Genomic DNA, 13,590 nt, shown 5'->3' on the forward strand with positions numbered 1-13,590 from the left:
AAAAAAACCCACAAACAAAACTCAATTCTTCAAAGGTATGAGTTTTATGTAAAAGGCAGGAAAAGTCATTTTTCTGTCCCTTATATATTTTAGCAGAATAAAAATATCACACTTCAATTTCTATAGAAAATCACTGAGGAATATTTTCATAACCTATTCATCAGGATACTCAGGAGCTCATTCTCCATTTATTACTGTATGCATAAAGTAAAACTGAAGCTCACCATCGCCATCCTCTTCAAACAGCTCACCTTCAACTCCAATTTTCTCTTGAGAATGTAGTTGTGCATTTGTGTTGATTCCAGGTTCTACTCTTTGAGCTAAAATTCCATTTTTCTGTTTTGCAAGGCAAACCAACCAATCTCTGACAATGACCTCACTTATCTTTTCACACCAAAGAGCAAGTTCACAGATGCGAATTCCATCTAAAAGTTCAATAACCTGTGTGATGCTTTCAGAAAAGTGAAAAATGTACTTTACATTTCTACTAAAATAACATTACATTTATTTAACCTCCCTATACCCTGTGTCCAAATTTAAATGCTATAGTTAAATTAAGGCAGGAGAGGGTTTAAATATGCAAGTTGGAAGGCAAAATAAGTACTTTCACAGATTTCCAAGTAAACGAATACAGAGACTATAACATTACTGATCAATCACATTATACTTTTAAAACTTTTCTCCCAGATTATCAGAAGAAAATATGCATCTTATATTACTATTTATGTAAAGAATGATTTAAACAGTAACATAGGGTCGGGTGTGGTGGCTCAGACCCATAATGCCAGAACTTTGGGAGGCTGAGGCGGATCACTTGAGGTCAGGAGTTTGAGACCAGCCTGGCCAAAAGGGCGAAACCCTGTCTCTACTAAAAATACAAAAATTTAGCTGGGTGTGGTGGTGGGCGCCTATAATCCCCGCTACTCGGGAGGCTGAGGAAGGATAATTGCTTGAACCCAAGAGGCAGAGGTTGCAGTGAGCCGAGATCATACCACTGCATACTACAGCCTGGGTGACAGAGTAAGACTCCGTCTCCAAAAAAAAAAGAATATCTTAGTTTGGTACTTCAGCAAAAGTGCATTTAAAAGTCACATTGCAAAGAAAAACAGTTCTGTTACTCACTTTGCTAGATATACAGCACATACACCACCATGCTTAAGATGTGGGTAAAAAACAGGCAAAGCAACATGAGGATTTAACATATCCAAAGCTACCTGTGTGGGGGAAAAAGAGAACTGAATCAGTCTGATTCTGTTTAACTAAAGCATAAATTTTCTTACTGTGGTGAAATGACGCACTTTTGGAAAGCAATTACTCAAAATTATTTCATTTTTTAGAATGTTGTATTATTAACTATCATTTTACCATTCCCAAAAGGATATGTTAGTTATTATACAGCTGGGCCAAGTGGCTCATGCCTATAATCCCAAAACTTTGGGAGGCTGAGGCAAGAGGATCCATTTGAGGCCGAGTTTGAGACCAGCCCAGGCAAAATAGTGAGACCCTGACTCTACCAAAAAAAAAAAAAAAAAATTAGCTGGGTGCCGTGGCGCAGCCCACAGTCCCAGCTACTCAGGAAGCTGAGACAGGAGGGTCACTGGAGCCCAGGAGTTCGAGGCTATAGTGACTTATGACTGTCCCATCACATTCCACCCTGGGCAAGAGTGAGATCCTGTCTTCAGGGAAGAAAAAACAATTTGTCATAGTACTTCATACTGAAAAATCAAAATGATATGTCTTATACCTGGCAATATTAATATGGAAATATTCATTTGGCTATGTATGTATATATGAATATAACCAAAGAAAGATTCCTGTATTCCTGTATTATCAATATTGACAAGTGTAAAACATGCCATTATAACATAAAAAGTTAAAATATTTAAGATAATGTGAATTTATATATTTGTGAATATATATTTGGTTTTTCTTTTTTGTTTTTTTGAGATGGAGTCTTGCTTTGTTGCCCAGGCTGAAGTGCAGTAGCATGATCTTGGCTTACTTGAACCTCCACCTCCCAGGTTCAAGCGTTTCTCCTGACTCAGCCTCCTGAGTGGCTGGGATTGCAGGCTCCCACTACCAAGCCTGGCTAATTTTTGTATTTTTAGTAGAGATGGGGTTTCACCATGTGGGCCAGGCTGGTTTCGAACTCCTGACCTCAGGTGATCCGCCCACCTTGGCCTCCCAGAGTACTGGAATTACAGGCATGAGCCACCACACCCAGCCCAGAAGTATATTTTAGGAAGATTAATCTAGAGATGAGGGGAATGGATTAGAAGAGGGAAGGCCCAGGAGGTGAGATGGCAGCTAGGAGAAGAATTAAGTAGACAAAGGGAGCAATTAAAAAAAAATGGTGGGAATGTAAAAATAAATTGATGTTTAACATATGCCTTTTGATCTTTGATCAAACACCTACCCACAAGCAGTACTGTTACCAATGTGCAATTTTTAGAAATGTTCTTAAGAAAAGGAAATTATTCCTGATCTAGCTTCTATTTAACAGTTCTGTATTATATTTATGAACACCAAGCATAACTCTTTGGCCCTAACAGTATATAACTCTCCCCCAGAGGCTGACACCCTCCTCCTTCTCTATTCCCTCATATTGAGTAATCATCTGGCACTATTATTCAAGAGAGATTAACTGAATAAATCTAAAAAGTCGTATTCTTTTTAGATCAGGAATGGTTCAGCAGGCTTCTACAAAGCTTCAATGATATCATTAAAATCCTTTGTTGTGTTTCATGCTCATCAAGCAAAATTCTGATGACCAACTTAATCTCCCAGGTATTTCTGACATTCCTATGGATGACCTAACAGAGCCTTTTCCCTCTTATTAAGCTGTAACACGCAACCCAAAGATGAGAAAAAAGAACTGAGGTCTTTGTGTCCAGTAAGCTGTATCACTAAAACTATAGGCTTTAGTTATATCAGAGCTAGAAGTCAGTATTGATAAAAATCATTTTCGTGGCTAGGCACAGTGGTTCACACCTGTAATCCCAGCACTTTGGGAGACTGAGGCAGGCAGATTACCTGAGGTTAGGAGTTCAAGACCAGCCTGGTCAACAAGGTAAAACCCCATCTCTACTAAAAATACAAAAATTAGCTGGCCATGGTGGCATGCACCTGTAATCCCAGCACTTTGGGAGACTGAGGCAGGCAGATTACCTGAGGTTAGGAGTTCAAGACCAGCCTGGCCAACATGGTAAAACCCCATCTCTACTAAAAATACAAAAATTAGCTGGCCATGGTGGCATGCACCTGTAATCCCAGCTACTTGGGAGGCTGAGGCAGGATAATTGCTTGAACCTGGGAGGCGGACGTTGCAGTGGGAAGAGACTGTGCCACTGTATCCAGCCTGAGCAAGAATGAGACTCTGTCTCCCAAAAAAAAAAAAAAAAAGATTTTCTCTCCTCTTTGAACTTTGCTTCATTTCTCACCAAAATAGTCCATTACCCTTCCAGGGGCCAATGAAGGAAAGCAAGGAAGACTCCTGACCAAGGCCTCAGTCCATAGTGTGAAGCTAAGAACTGTGAAGTGGCATCACTAAAGATAGGGCAACTTACACTGGAATTCTGAAACTCTGAAGCCAGCAAATACCCCCATGTGTCAGATCTCCACCATGTTTGATCACAGCTTGCCATCTATCTTTTTTTTTCCTTTTTGAGATGAAGTTTCACTCTTGTGGCTTAGGCTGGAAAGCAACGGCACAATCTCGGTTCACTGCAACCTCCGCCTCCTGGGTTCAAGCGATTCTCCTGCCTCAGCTTTCCGAGTAGCTGGGATTACAGGCATGAGCCACCACGCCCAGCTAATTTTGTATTTTTAGTAGAGAATGTTGGTCAGGCTGGTCTTGAACTTCCGACCTCAGGTGATCCACCTGCCTCGGCCTCCCACAGTGTGGGATTACAGGTGTGAGCCACCACGCCTGGCCTCTTGTCATCTATCTTTTTACCTTCATCTACTCTACTTCTTTTCCCTAAGTCAACCTCCTGCTATTTCTCTTCCTCACAATCTCTCTGCTCCACTTTCTGGAGCTTTGTTCACGACAAACACTTCTGTCCTCAACATCTTCAATGAACACACTGCCCTTACATCCTGACTTTACCTGTCTAAAGCCTTCTGCCTATTTCCTGTCAAATGGAACCTACTTATTCCCCCAAAATCTCACAATTCAGGTGAGGTGCTGGGTTCAATATGCTTCCAATGCTGCTTCCAAAGTACGATTTCTTTTTTTTTTTTTTTCTGAAACTGATATCATAGGAGCCATGAAGTACAATTTCTTTATCCTGGGAATGCTGAGGTTCATGGTGCTCAACTAGCCTTTGGTCGTAGTTTTTGGTCGTTATCCCACAGTTATTGATAATTCTATCACCCAACTTGCTAACTTAGTATGTCTCTCTGCCCCAAATTCCACCATGAGATTAAAAGGCATGAAACAAAAATATTCTTTCCATCCCTAGAGACAGACATGAAGCAAATGAAAGAACACCCTTGCCCATAAAAAAGAAGCCTGACCCTTATTTTCTTTGCAGTCAAAGTAATAACACAGGACCCATGTTAGAAAACTTACTGCGTCAAATGTTAAAGATTTTATGTCTTCAGCCGCTCTTGAGAAATCCTTATGAATAAAATCCACATTGTCTGGCCACTCTTCTACATGACTTAATTTCCATGAATCACGCCAGTGTTTGTAATTCTTCTTAGCCAGATTATGGTGGTCTTTTCGTACCTCAAAACTTATGACTCGTCCTTGTGATCCAACTTAAGTAAAAAATAATTTGATATTTCATAGTATTAATCATTTTATTAAAAAGTATCAAAAATTTATTTTGCAAAGGTACTACATGTACGTGGAAAAAAAATTCAAATAGTTCAGTGTTACGAGTCTTCCTCCCATCCCTGATCCCCAATTAATCTCCCTCTTCAGAGGCAACCACATTACCAGTTATTTACCCCTCCCATGATGGTCACTGCCCATACAAGCATGCGAGTATCTCTCTCTCTTTTTAATACACATTGTGGTGTATTATACACACTGTCTTGTACCTTCCTTCTTACTTACTAGTGTCATGTCAGTCATTCTAGATGTACTGCATTCTTTTTTTAAACATTTGCATTCTTTTTAACAGCCATTATATTCCGGGGTATGGCTATGATGAACATTTAGCTTGTTTCTAGTCATATGCTAATACAACAATACTACAATGAAAATTCTTGTACCTAAGTCTTTGTATCAAGCCAGTATATCTCTACAGGATAAAGTCCTAAAAATGGAATTGCTGGCTCAAGGGGCATGTGAAGTTATTCATATAATATTAAATTGTCCTCCACATAAGTGGTATCAACTTATATGCCAACCAGCAATGCATTAGAATGCCTATATCTCTATACTCTTCCTGACAAAGAGTTATTGAACTTTTTATCTGCGTCAATCTAAAAAGTGAATAAAGTTTACATTTTTAATGTAGATTTTTTAGTTTTGTTTCATTTTTTCTTGAGACAAGGTCTCACGCAGTCTCCCAGGTTAGAGTGTGGTAGTGGAATCACAGCTCACTGCAACCTCTGCCTCCCAAGCTCAAGCAATCCTCCCACATCAGCCTCCTGGTGAGCTGGGACAACAGGTATGCCCCACCACACCCAGCTAATTTTTTTATATTTTTGGTAGAGATAGGTTTTCGTCACGTAGCCTGGGCTGGTCTCAAACTCATAAGCTCAAGCAATCTGCCTGCCTCGGCCTCCCAAAGTGCTGGGATTACAGACATGAGCCACCACAGTCAGCCTTTTAATGTAGTTTTTAACTTGCATTTCTTTATTATGGGAGGGGACATAAGGAGGCGTCTGTGGGGCAGGGACACTCCCTACCTTGATCTGGGTAATAAGTACATGAGTGGTCACTATACAAAGATTCATTGAGGTATACACTTATGATCTGCACACTTTTCTGTAGCTATGTTATATTCCAATAAAAAGTATACTTAAGAAAAAAGCAGCAGCATTAGAGAGCATGGAGGAAACAAGACAGAGCAAAGAAAATGGAGGGAGGATTAGAAAGAGGCTGACTGGAAGGGCCGGACACGGTGGCTCATGCTGTAATCCCAGTACTCTGGGAGGCCAAGGTGGGCAGATCACTAGGACAGGAGTTTGAGACCAGCCTGACCAACATGGTGAAACCTGTCTCTACTAAAAATACAAAAACTTAGCCAGGCGTGGTGGTATACACCTGTAATCCCAGCTACTCAGGAGGCTGAGGGAGGAGGAGAATCACTTGAACCCGGGAGGTGGAGGTTGCCGTGAGCCGAGATTGTGCCACTGCACTCCAGCCTGGATAACAGAGCGAGACTTCATCTTAAAAAAAAAAAAAGAAAAGAGAGAGACTGACTGGAATAAATGTACAAAATGGAAAGAAAGACAGTTGAGGACGGGCGTGGTGGCTCACGCCTGTAATCCAAGCACTTTGGAGGCCAAGGCGGACAGATCACCCGAGGTCAGGAGTTCAAGACCAGCCTGACCAACATGGTAAAACCCATCTTAATAATAATAATAATAAAAAGACAGTTGCTTACATTCAGTTTCTAGGAGAATGCTATCTCAGTATTAGGTATTTTCCCAAATATCCTTATAACTTTCTGTTATTATGAATGAATAAATTGAATATTTTCTTTGTTATCGAGATTCAAAGAAATCTCTTACCTGCTTTGGATAAAAATAAGCTCATTCCACCAGAGCCTGAGCCAGCTTCCAAAACAGTATCACCTGGGTTGACATCCATCATTGAGAGAATCATATTAATATCCTATGATTGAAAACAGTATGGGTGACTCAGAGACCAATAAATATGTACTAAGCACCTTATCTTACACTGGGGAAAATGGAGAAGAAGGGAGCGAAAAACAAATTAGGCTCTGGACCTGCCTACAGAGTCTATATTTTGCTTAACGAAATGAGAGATCCAAGAATCAATTAACAAATAATATAACACTTCAGAATACCAAAATTACAGACGGTAAGTTCGGGAGGCGCTCAGAGGAAGGAGAAAGCAGCAGGATGGCCGAATTTAAAGACAAAGAGTAGACAATTTATGGGAACAACCACAAGGTAAAAACAGCTTTAAACAAAGCAGAGGTAGAATGAGCCCAGTTTGTTCATCTCAGGAGAGATAGGGAGAGAACTAAATGCCAGTACAAGGCATTAGAACTCAGCCCCATAAGCAAATGGGATATATCACTGAGGTGATATAAATGGCATTTTATGAGAATTAATCTGGCAGAAGAAATATAGGATCTATTGGAGAAAAATCAAGAGGCAGGAAGACCTCTTGATTTTTCAAGTTAAGAATATACTGTATAATCTCTGCATAAAATTATGTACTTCCTATTTATTTGTATATTTATTTATGAGACGGAGTCTTGCTCTGTCGCCCAGGCTGGAGTACAGTGGAGTGATCTCAGCTCACTGCAACCTCCAATTCCTGTGTTCAAGCGATTCTCCTGCCTCAGCCTCCTGAGCAGCTGGGATTACAGGCACCTGCCACCACGCCTGGCTAATTTTTGTATTTTGACTGGAGATGGGGTTTCACCATGTTGGCCAGGCTGGTCTCGAACTCCTGACTTCAGGTCATCTGCCCGCCTTACACTCCCAAAGTGCTGGGATTACAGGCATGAGCCACCGTGCCTGGCCAAATGATGAACCTCTAATTTAGAATGAAGACACTATATAGCAGTGGTCCCCACCTTTTTGGCACTAGGGACTCGTTTCGTGGAAGACAATTTTTCCACAGATAAAGATTGTTCCACCTCAGATCATCAGGCATTAGTTTGTCATAAGAAGTGTGCAACCTAGATCCCTCTCGTGCGCAGTTCACAACAGAGCTTGCACTCCTATGAGAATGTAATTCCATGGCTGATCTGACAAGAGATGGAGCTTAGGTGGTAATGCTGACTACCCACTGCTAACCTGCTGTGTGGCCCAGTTCCCTGTTACAGGCCACGCACTGGTACCAATCCTCCGCCTGGGGGGAAGGGAGCCTTGCTATATAAGGAAAAAAAAGAGACTATGCTAGAAGTAGATCAGAGGACCCGTTTGCCAAACATAATTGGAAGAATTGTTTTTGTTAACACAACAGGAATATCATGGATGACAGTAATAACAGCTGATTTTTAAATTAAAAAAAAATTTTTTTTGAGACAGAGTCTAACTCTGTTGCCCAGGCTAGAGTGCAATGGTGCGGTCTTGGCTCACTGCAACCTCCACCTCCTGGGTTTAAGCGATTCTCCTGCCTCAGTCTCCTGAGTAGCTGGGACTACAGGCACGTGTCACCACGCCCGGCTAATTTTTTGCATTTTTAGATAGAGACGGGGTTTTACCATGTTAGCCAGGCTGGTCTCAATCTCCTGACCTCGTGATCCACCCACCTCAGCCTTCCAAAATGCCAGGACTACAGGCGTGAGCCACTGTGCCCAGCCTAAAATTTATTTTAAAAATGATTTTGATGACAGGGTCTCGCTCTGCTGTCCAGACTGGAGTGCAGCGGTGCAACAGTAGCTCGCTGCAGCCTTTAACTTCTGGGCTCAAGCAATTCTCCCACCTCAGCCTCCCAAGTAGCTGACACCACAGGCATGTACCACCATGCCGGTCTAATTTTTAAATTTTTACTTTTTATAGAGATGGGGATCTGCTATATTGGCCAGGTTAGTCCTGAACTCACAGCCTCCAGCAATCCTCCTGCCTTGGCCTCACAAAGCACTGATAGTATAGGTGTGAGTGACTACACCTACCCCCCAACATTTTTTTTGAGACAGGGGCTTACACTGTTGCCCAGGCTGGAGTGCAGTGGCAAGATCATGGCTCACTGCAGCCTCAAACTCCTGGGCTCAAGCGATCCTCCTGTATCAGCCTCCTGTGTAGCTAGGAAAACAAGTGTGTGCCATCGCACCGGCTAATTTTTAATTTTTTCTAAAGACAAGGTCTTCCTATGTTGCCCCGGCTGGTCTCAAACTTCCAGGTTCAAATTATCATCCTGCCTCAGCCTCCCAAAATGCTGAGATTACAAGCATGAGCCATTGCACTCAGCCTCTGGTCATATTTTTAATACTAAGATGGGATTACAGGGCGATCAGTTTTTAAAAATCAGTAGAGGTATTCTCTTAAGCATTTCAAAGTTGTAAAAGTTGAAGTTAAAACTATCTGCAGCCTATTTGGAGGCCACAAAGAGAAGTCAGCACCTAGCAAATTCAGTACTTAAATTCTTCCTTAGAGTTGAATTTTATCTGTGACAAATGGAAAGGCAGAAAGTACATTAAAGATGCATATTTATAACTTCATGAAATATAACTAATCTCTCTTGATTTTGTCTAATGGGGAGAAAGCAGACATGGGGAAGCAAGATAAAATTACAGAAGTCTTTTAGTTTTCTTCAAGAGCTATGATACCATGGCCAGGAGCAGTCGTTCTCACCTGTAATCCCAGCACCCTCAAGGGAGGATCCTTTGAGCCTAGAGAAGTTTGAGACCAGTCTGAGCAAATTAGGGTGACCCTAACTCTACAAAAAAAATATATTTTTTGATTAGCTAGGCATAGTGACATGCACCTGTGCTCCCAGCTACTCAGAAGGCTGAGGTGGGAAGACTGCTTGAGGCCAGGAGGTCAAGGCTACAGTAAGAGGTGACTGAGCCACTACACACAGCCTGGGTGACACAGCGAGACCCTGTCTTTAAAGACAAAAAAGCTTACGATACCTCAGCCACCTAAGTTTTCTTAGTCCCTGGGTACACCTTTTAAAATACAGACTGGATTCCTACTCAGAACCTTCTAATGGTCCTTCACTACAAACGGAAAAAAATAATCCAACCACACCTCATACTGGGTCCCTCACCTGACCCACTCAGGCACAAGAGGAATGCTGCAGTATTCCTCCCTTTGCAAGAACAATTCTGTTCCTCAATCTTTACAAGGCAAGCTCTTCCTTATTTAGGTTTCCTATCAAATGTACCTCCTTAGCAACCATCTCTACTCACCTGACATAATTTTGTTCCTACCCCAGGTCACCCAAAACGATGTGATTGTTAATGTTATTTGTCTTCGTGACACTTAATACTACTGAAAATGACCTTATTCTTTCATTTGTTTGTTGTCACCCCTTCGAGAGTGTAAGGTCTACGTTGAGAGCAAGGACTGCAGTTCAACACTATATCTCCCTAAATAGTGCCTGGAATATGGAAGGCAGTCAATTATTTGCTGAATAAATAATGAATGAATCCTGATCTGGAGAAGGAGGGAGAGTTGTGTTACACAGGAACATTCTACTCAAGGACTGTAACTATGACTAAGGATTGAAACAAACTGCTAGCAATAGATGATTATCATAAACTTCAAACTAGGGCTGGGCGCGGTGGCTCTCGCCTGTAATCCCAGCACTTTGGGAGACTGCGGTGGGCAGATCACTTGAAATCAGGAGTTGGAGACCAGCCTAGGCAAGATGGAGAAACCCTGTCTCTACAAAAATTAGCCCGGTGTGGTGGCACACGCCTATAGTCCTAGGTACTCAGGAGGCTGTGGTGGGAGAATTGCTTGAACCCGGGAGGCAGAGATTGCAGTGAGCCAAGATCAAGACACTGCACTCCAGCCTGTATGACAGTGAGAACCTGTCTCAAAAAAGACTGAAAGTAGGCTCTAGGCAGTTAACTTTTTAATAAAGAATAGTCATTTTATGTTTAGCGTTGACTGTTAACTATTTTAATACAAAACTCTATTTCTTCCCTAACAAGAAAAGCACCATAACGTATCTATTGTTGATAAAATACACTCTCGTAACATGCCTTACTGAATATGATTAAAATATCACCATAATAGTGTTACAAAATTGTTCCCTAAGAGTTCAGCATTCTCTTGAGTCCTGAGTAACGGGGAACAAAATTAGTGCTTATTATGTACCTACTGAGTTCACATCACACTAACAGAAAGTTGAGATATTACCCACATTTTACAAATAAGGGAATCGAGACTCCCAGTTAAAATTAAAATCTAGGTGTTTGCTAATTCTAATTTTCATCGTGATATGTAAAAGTTATATCCATTGGTTTATTTTAAAAGGTTAAGTATAATTTAAAAAATCCAAACGTTCTGAGATGTCCTTTGAGTACACTGATCAGGACTGAGTACTGCATCTGTCTTTGCTCCTCCTGGAACCAATACACACCTTATCTCCATCGCATTACCTTTGGGTAGGTTATGGCAGCCCCTCTTTTCATCAATAATATATAGTCTTCTAACGCTGGCCTCCTCAGTATGAACTGCTTACCGGAGGAACTCCTCAGTATCTGGCCAGGGAACTTCCCCACGATCTTGCTGAACGGGACTGCCCCCCAGTTACTATTTAAGAGTCCGACGTTGCCCAACCTAAATAATTTCTTAAATTGTGTGTCTCTCTCCCCAGTCTCAGCTAAAATCAGTTCCCCAGCCTGAAAGGGTCTCTCTCTGGAAGCTGAACAAGAAGGGGAGACACAAGGCTCTTCGACCTCGGCAGCGCACTGGGCCTGCGAGAGCATCGAGGGATCTTCCGATCCCTGGTGTGCGGGACCCCACCGGCCCTGGTCTCCGCTCGAGTCCTCGCGCTCTTGAGGGGATGACTCTTCCCGCGGCGTCGGAAGTCTGAGGCTTTCCACTGACGAAAGACATCCAGTCCCAATGTCCGAGATGGTCAGAGGGAGGGATGGGCAACAGTCTGCTCCTGGGGCTTTCCTCTGTGCCGCCTCATGCTCTCTTTCTCTATCTCTCAGATCTCTAGGCGAGGACCTGCAACACAGTGACCGAGCTCCCTCGAAGGGCTCTTGCCTCAGGCCGCGCAGGAATGAATTGGTTCCGAGACCCTGCCGCAGGGATAGCAAGACGGCACCGCAACGCCCCGCCATCAGCATACTGTTTCGCGCAGGCGCCGTCGCAGACGAGTGACGCAGGCCCTCGCGCGACCACTCCTTTCCCCGTCGCTCGCACGGCGCAGCAGCCCGAGGCTCCTACAGTTGCGCAGGGCTCTACAGCTCCGCGACTGCGCCTGCGTCGCGAAGGGAGCGGTCCGCCTAGTCGAGCAGGGGCGGCGGGAGTTGCGGGGGGCGCGGGAGTCGCGGGTTAGTGACCATTCAAGGAGTATGTCCTCGTGCGCAGGCGCCCGTGTTCCCTTTGGGAATGTGGGCAGAGAGAAGGATTTACCGCTAACAGACGTCCTCCCGGTTCGCTCTGGGACCGGAAGATTGAGAGACAAAACTTGCCAAAGCGCTGTGCAAACTTGTGAAGTCCCAGGCTTAGCTCGCTGTGTTCTTGAACACGGAAGTTACCTAGTCACCCCCAAGATGTATGAATAGGGCTAACCCCGACATGCATTTGACAGACGGCGTGGGACGGGCTACTGGCTGACCGGCTCTCCCAGTTGACCGGGACATCCCCCAGCCCCAAGTCCTTTTAGACGGGGCTGTGAACACCTGCCGGTCCCCTCACCCACCCCTCACGCTCGAGTCCGGGAAGGTCAATTCGAGTATTCACTATGTGCTTATGTAATAGATGTTTTTTATTATTAAAATATAACTAGTTTACCTCCCAAAACTAAATAGAAGCGGCTTAAAATGGAAACAGATACTTTTGGAGTCCAAAGTTATTTAACATTAAAAATATCACTAGCTTCCCAGCATTTTGGAAAGTCTAGGCAGGCGGATCACTTGATGTCAGGTGTTCGAGTCCAGCCTGGCCAACATGGTGAAAGCCCGTCTCTACTAAAAATACAAAAATTAGCTGAGCGTGGTGGCTTGCGCCTGTAATCTCAGCTACTCGGGAGACTGAGGCAGGAGAATCGCTTGAACCCAGGAGGCAGACGTTGTAGTGAGCCAAGATCATGCCATTGCACTCCAGCCTTAGCAACAGAGAATCCATCCCGCGGGGGAAAAAATTAGTCTGGAGCGATGGTGCACGCCTGTAATACCAGCTACAAGAGAGGCTGAGGGACGAGAATAGCTTGAAACCTGGAGGCGCAGTTTGCAGTTAGCCAAGATGGAACCACCTTTGCACTCCAGCCTGCGTGGCACAGCAAAACTCTGTCTCAAAAAAAAAAAAAAAAAAAAATTCACTAGCCTCTTTACTGGACATTGGTTTACTGGGCAAAAGTTTATGGAGAGTCTGTTACAATTCAGTAGCAAAGCCACTTTATGAGTAAAAGAACTAGCCCAGGGAAATTAAATAATTTGGGCAAACAGGCATGTTGGCTCACACCTGTAACCCCAACACTTTGGGAGGCCTAGGCCGACGGATTGCTTGATCCCAGGAGTTCAAGGTCCGCCTGTGCAATATAGGGAGATTGCCATCTACAAAAAAAAAGATAAATAATAATAATAAGTTGGTCAAGATCCATAGCTGACTAGTGGCATGGCAGAGTTTCCTATTTGGCTAGTCTGGTTCAGCAGCCCATGCCCTTTGTACTGTAACACGGTTTGGAAAGACTGGTCAACAGTACAGTTGAACTTAAATTCCAAATATATATATATTCATTACATTGCACTCCAGCCTGAGCGACTATATATATAGTTGTGTGTGTGTGTGTGTGTGTGT

General features: G+C 43.2%; 1 protein-coding gene across 1 annotated transcript in view; it reads right to left on the bottom strand.

Moving 5' to 3' along the window:
- The window catches only part of TRMT61B (tRNA methyltransferase 61B), a 13,461-nt gene extending 1,504 nt beyond the window's left edge, over positions 1–11,957 (bottom strand). Inside the window, exons 1-5 of the mRNA XM_017545652.1 lie at positions 11,217–11,957; positions 6,694–6,796; positions 4,574–4,764; positions 1,123–1,214; positions 225–451 (exon numbers count right to left, since the gene is read on the bottom strand). Of these exons, the coding sequence (XP_017401141.1) occupies positions 225–451; positions 1,123–1,214; positions 4,574–4,764; positions 6,694–6,796; positions 11,217–11,915 (1,312 nt within the window). The 5' untranslated portion in view covers positions 11,916–11,957. The remainder of the gene's footprint in view (positions 1–224; positions 452–1,122; positions 1,215–4,573; positions 4,765–6,693; positions 6,797–11,216) is intronic.
- Positions 11,958–13,590: the final 1,633 nt, after the last annotated feature.

Source organism: Cebus imitator, unplaced genomic scaffold (genome assembly GCF_001604975.1).
Source record: "Cebus imitator isolate Cc_AM_T3 unplaced genomic scaffold, Cebus_imitator-1.0 Scaffold180, whole genome shotgun sequence".
NCBI lineage: Eukaryota > Metazoa > Chordata > Mammalia > Primates > Cebidae > Cebus > Cebus imitator.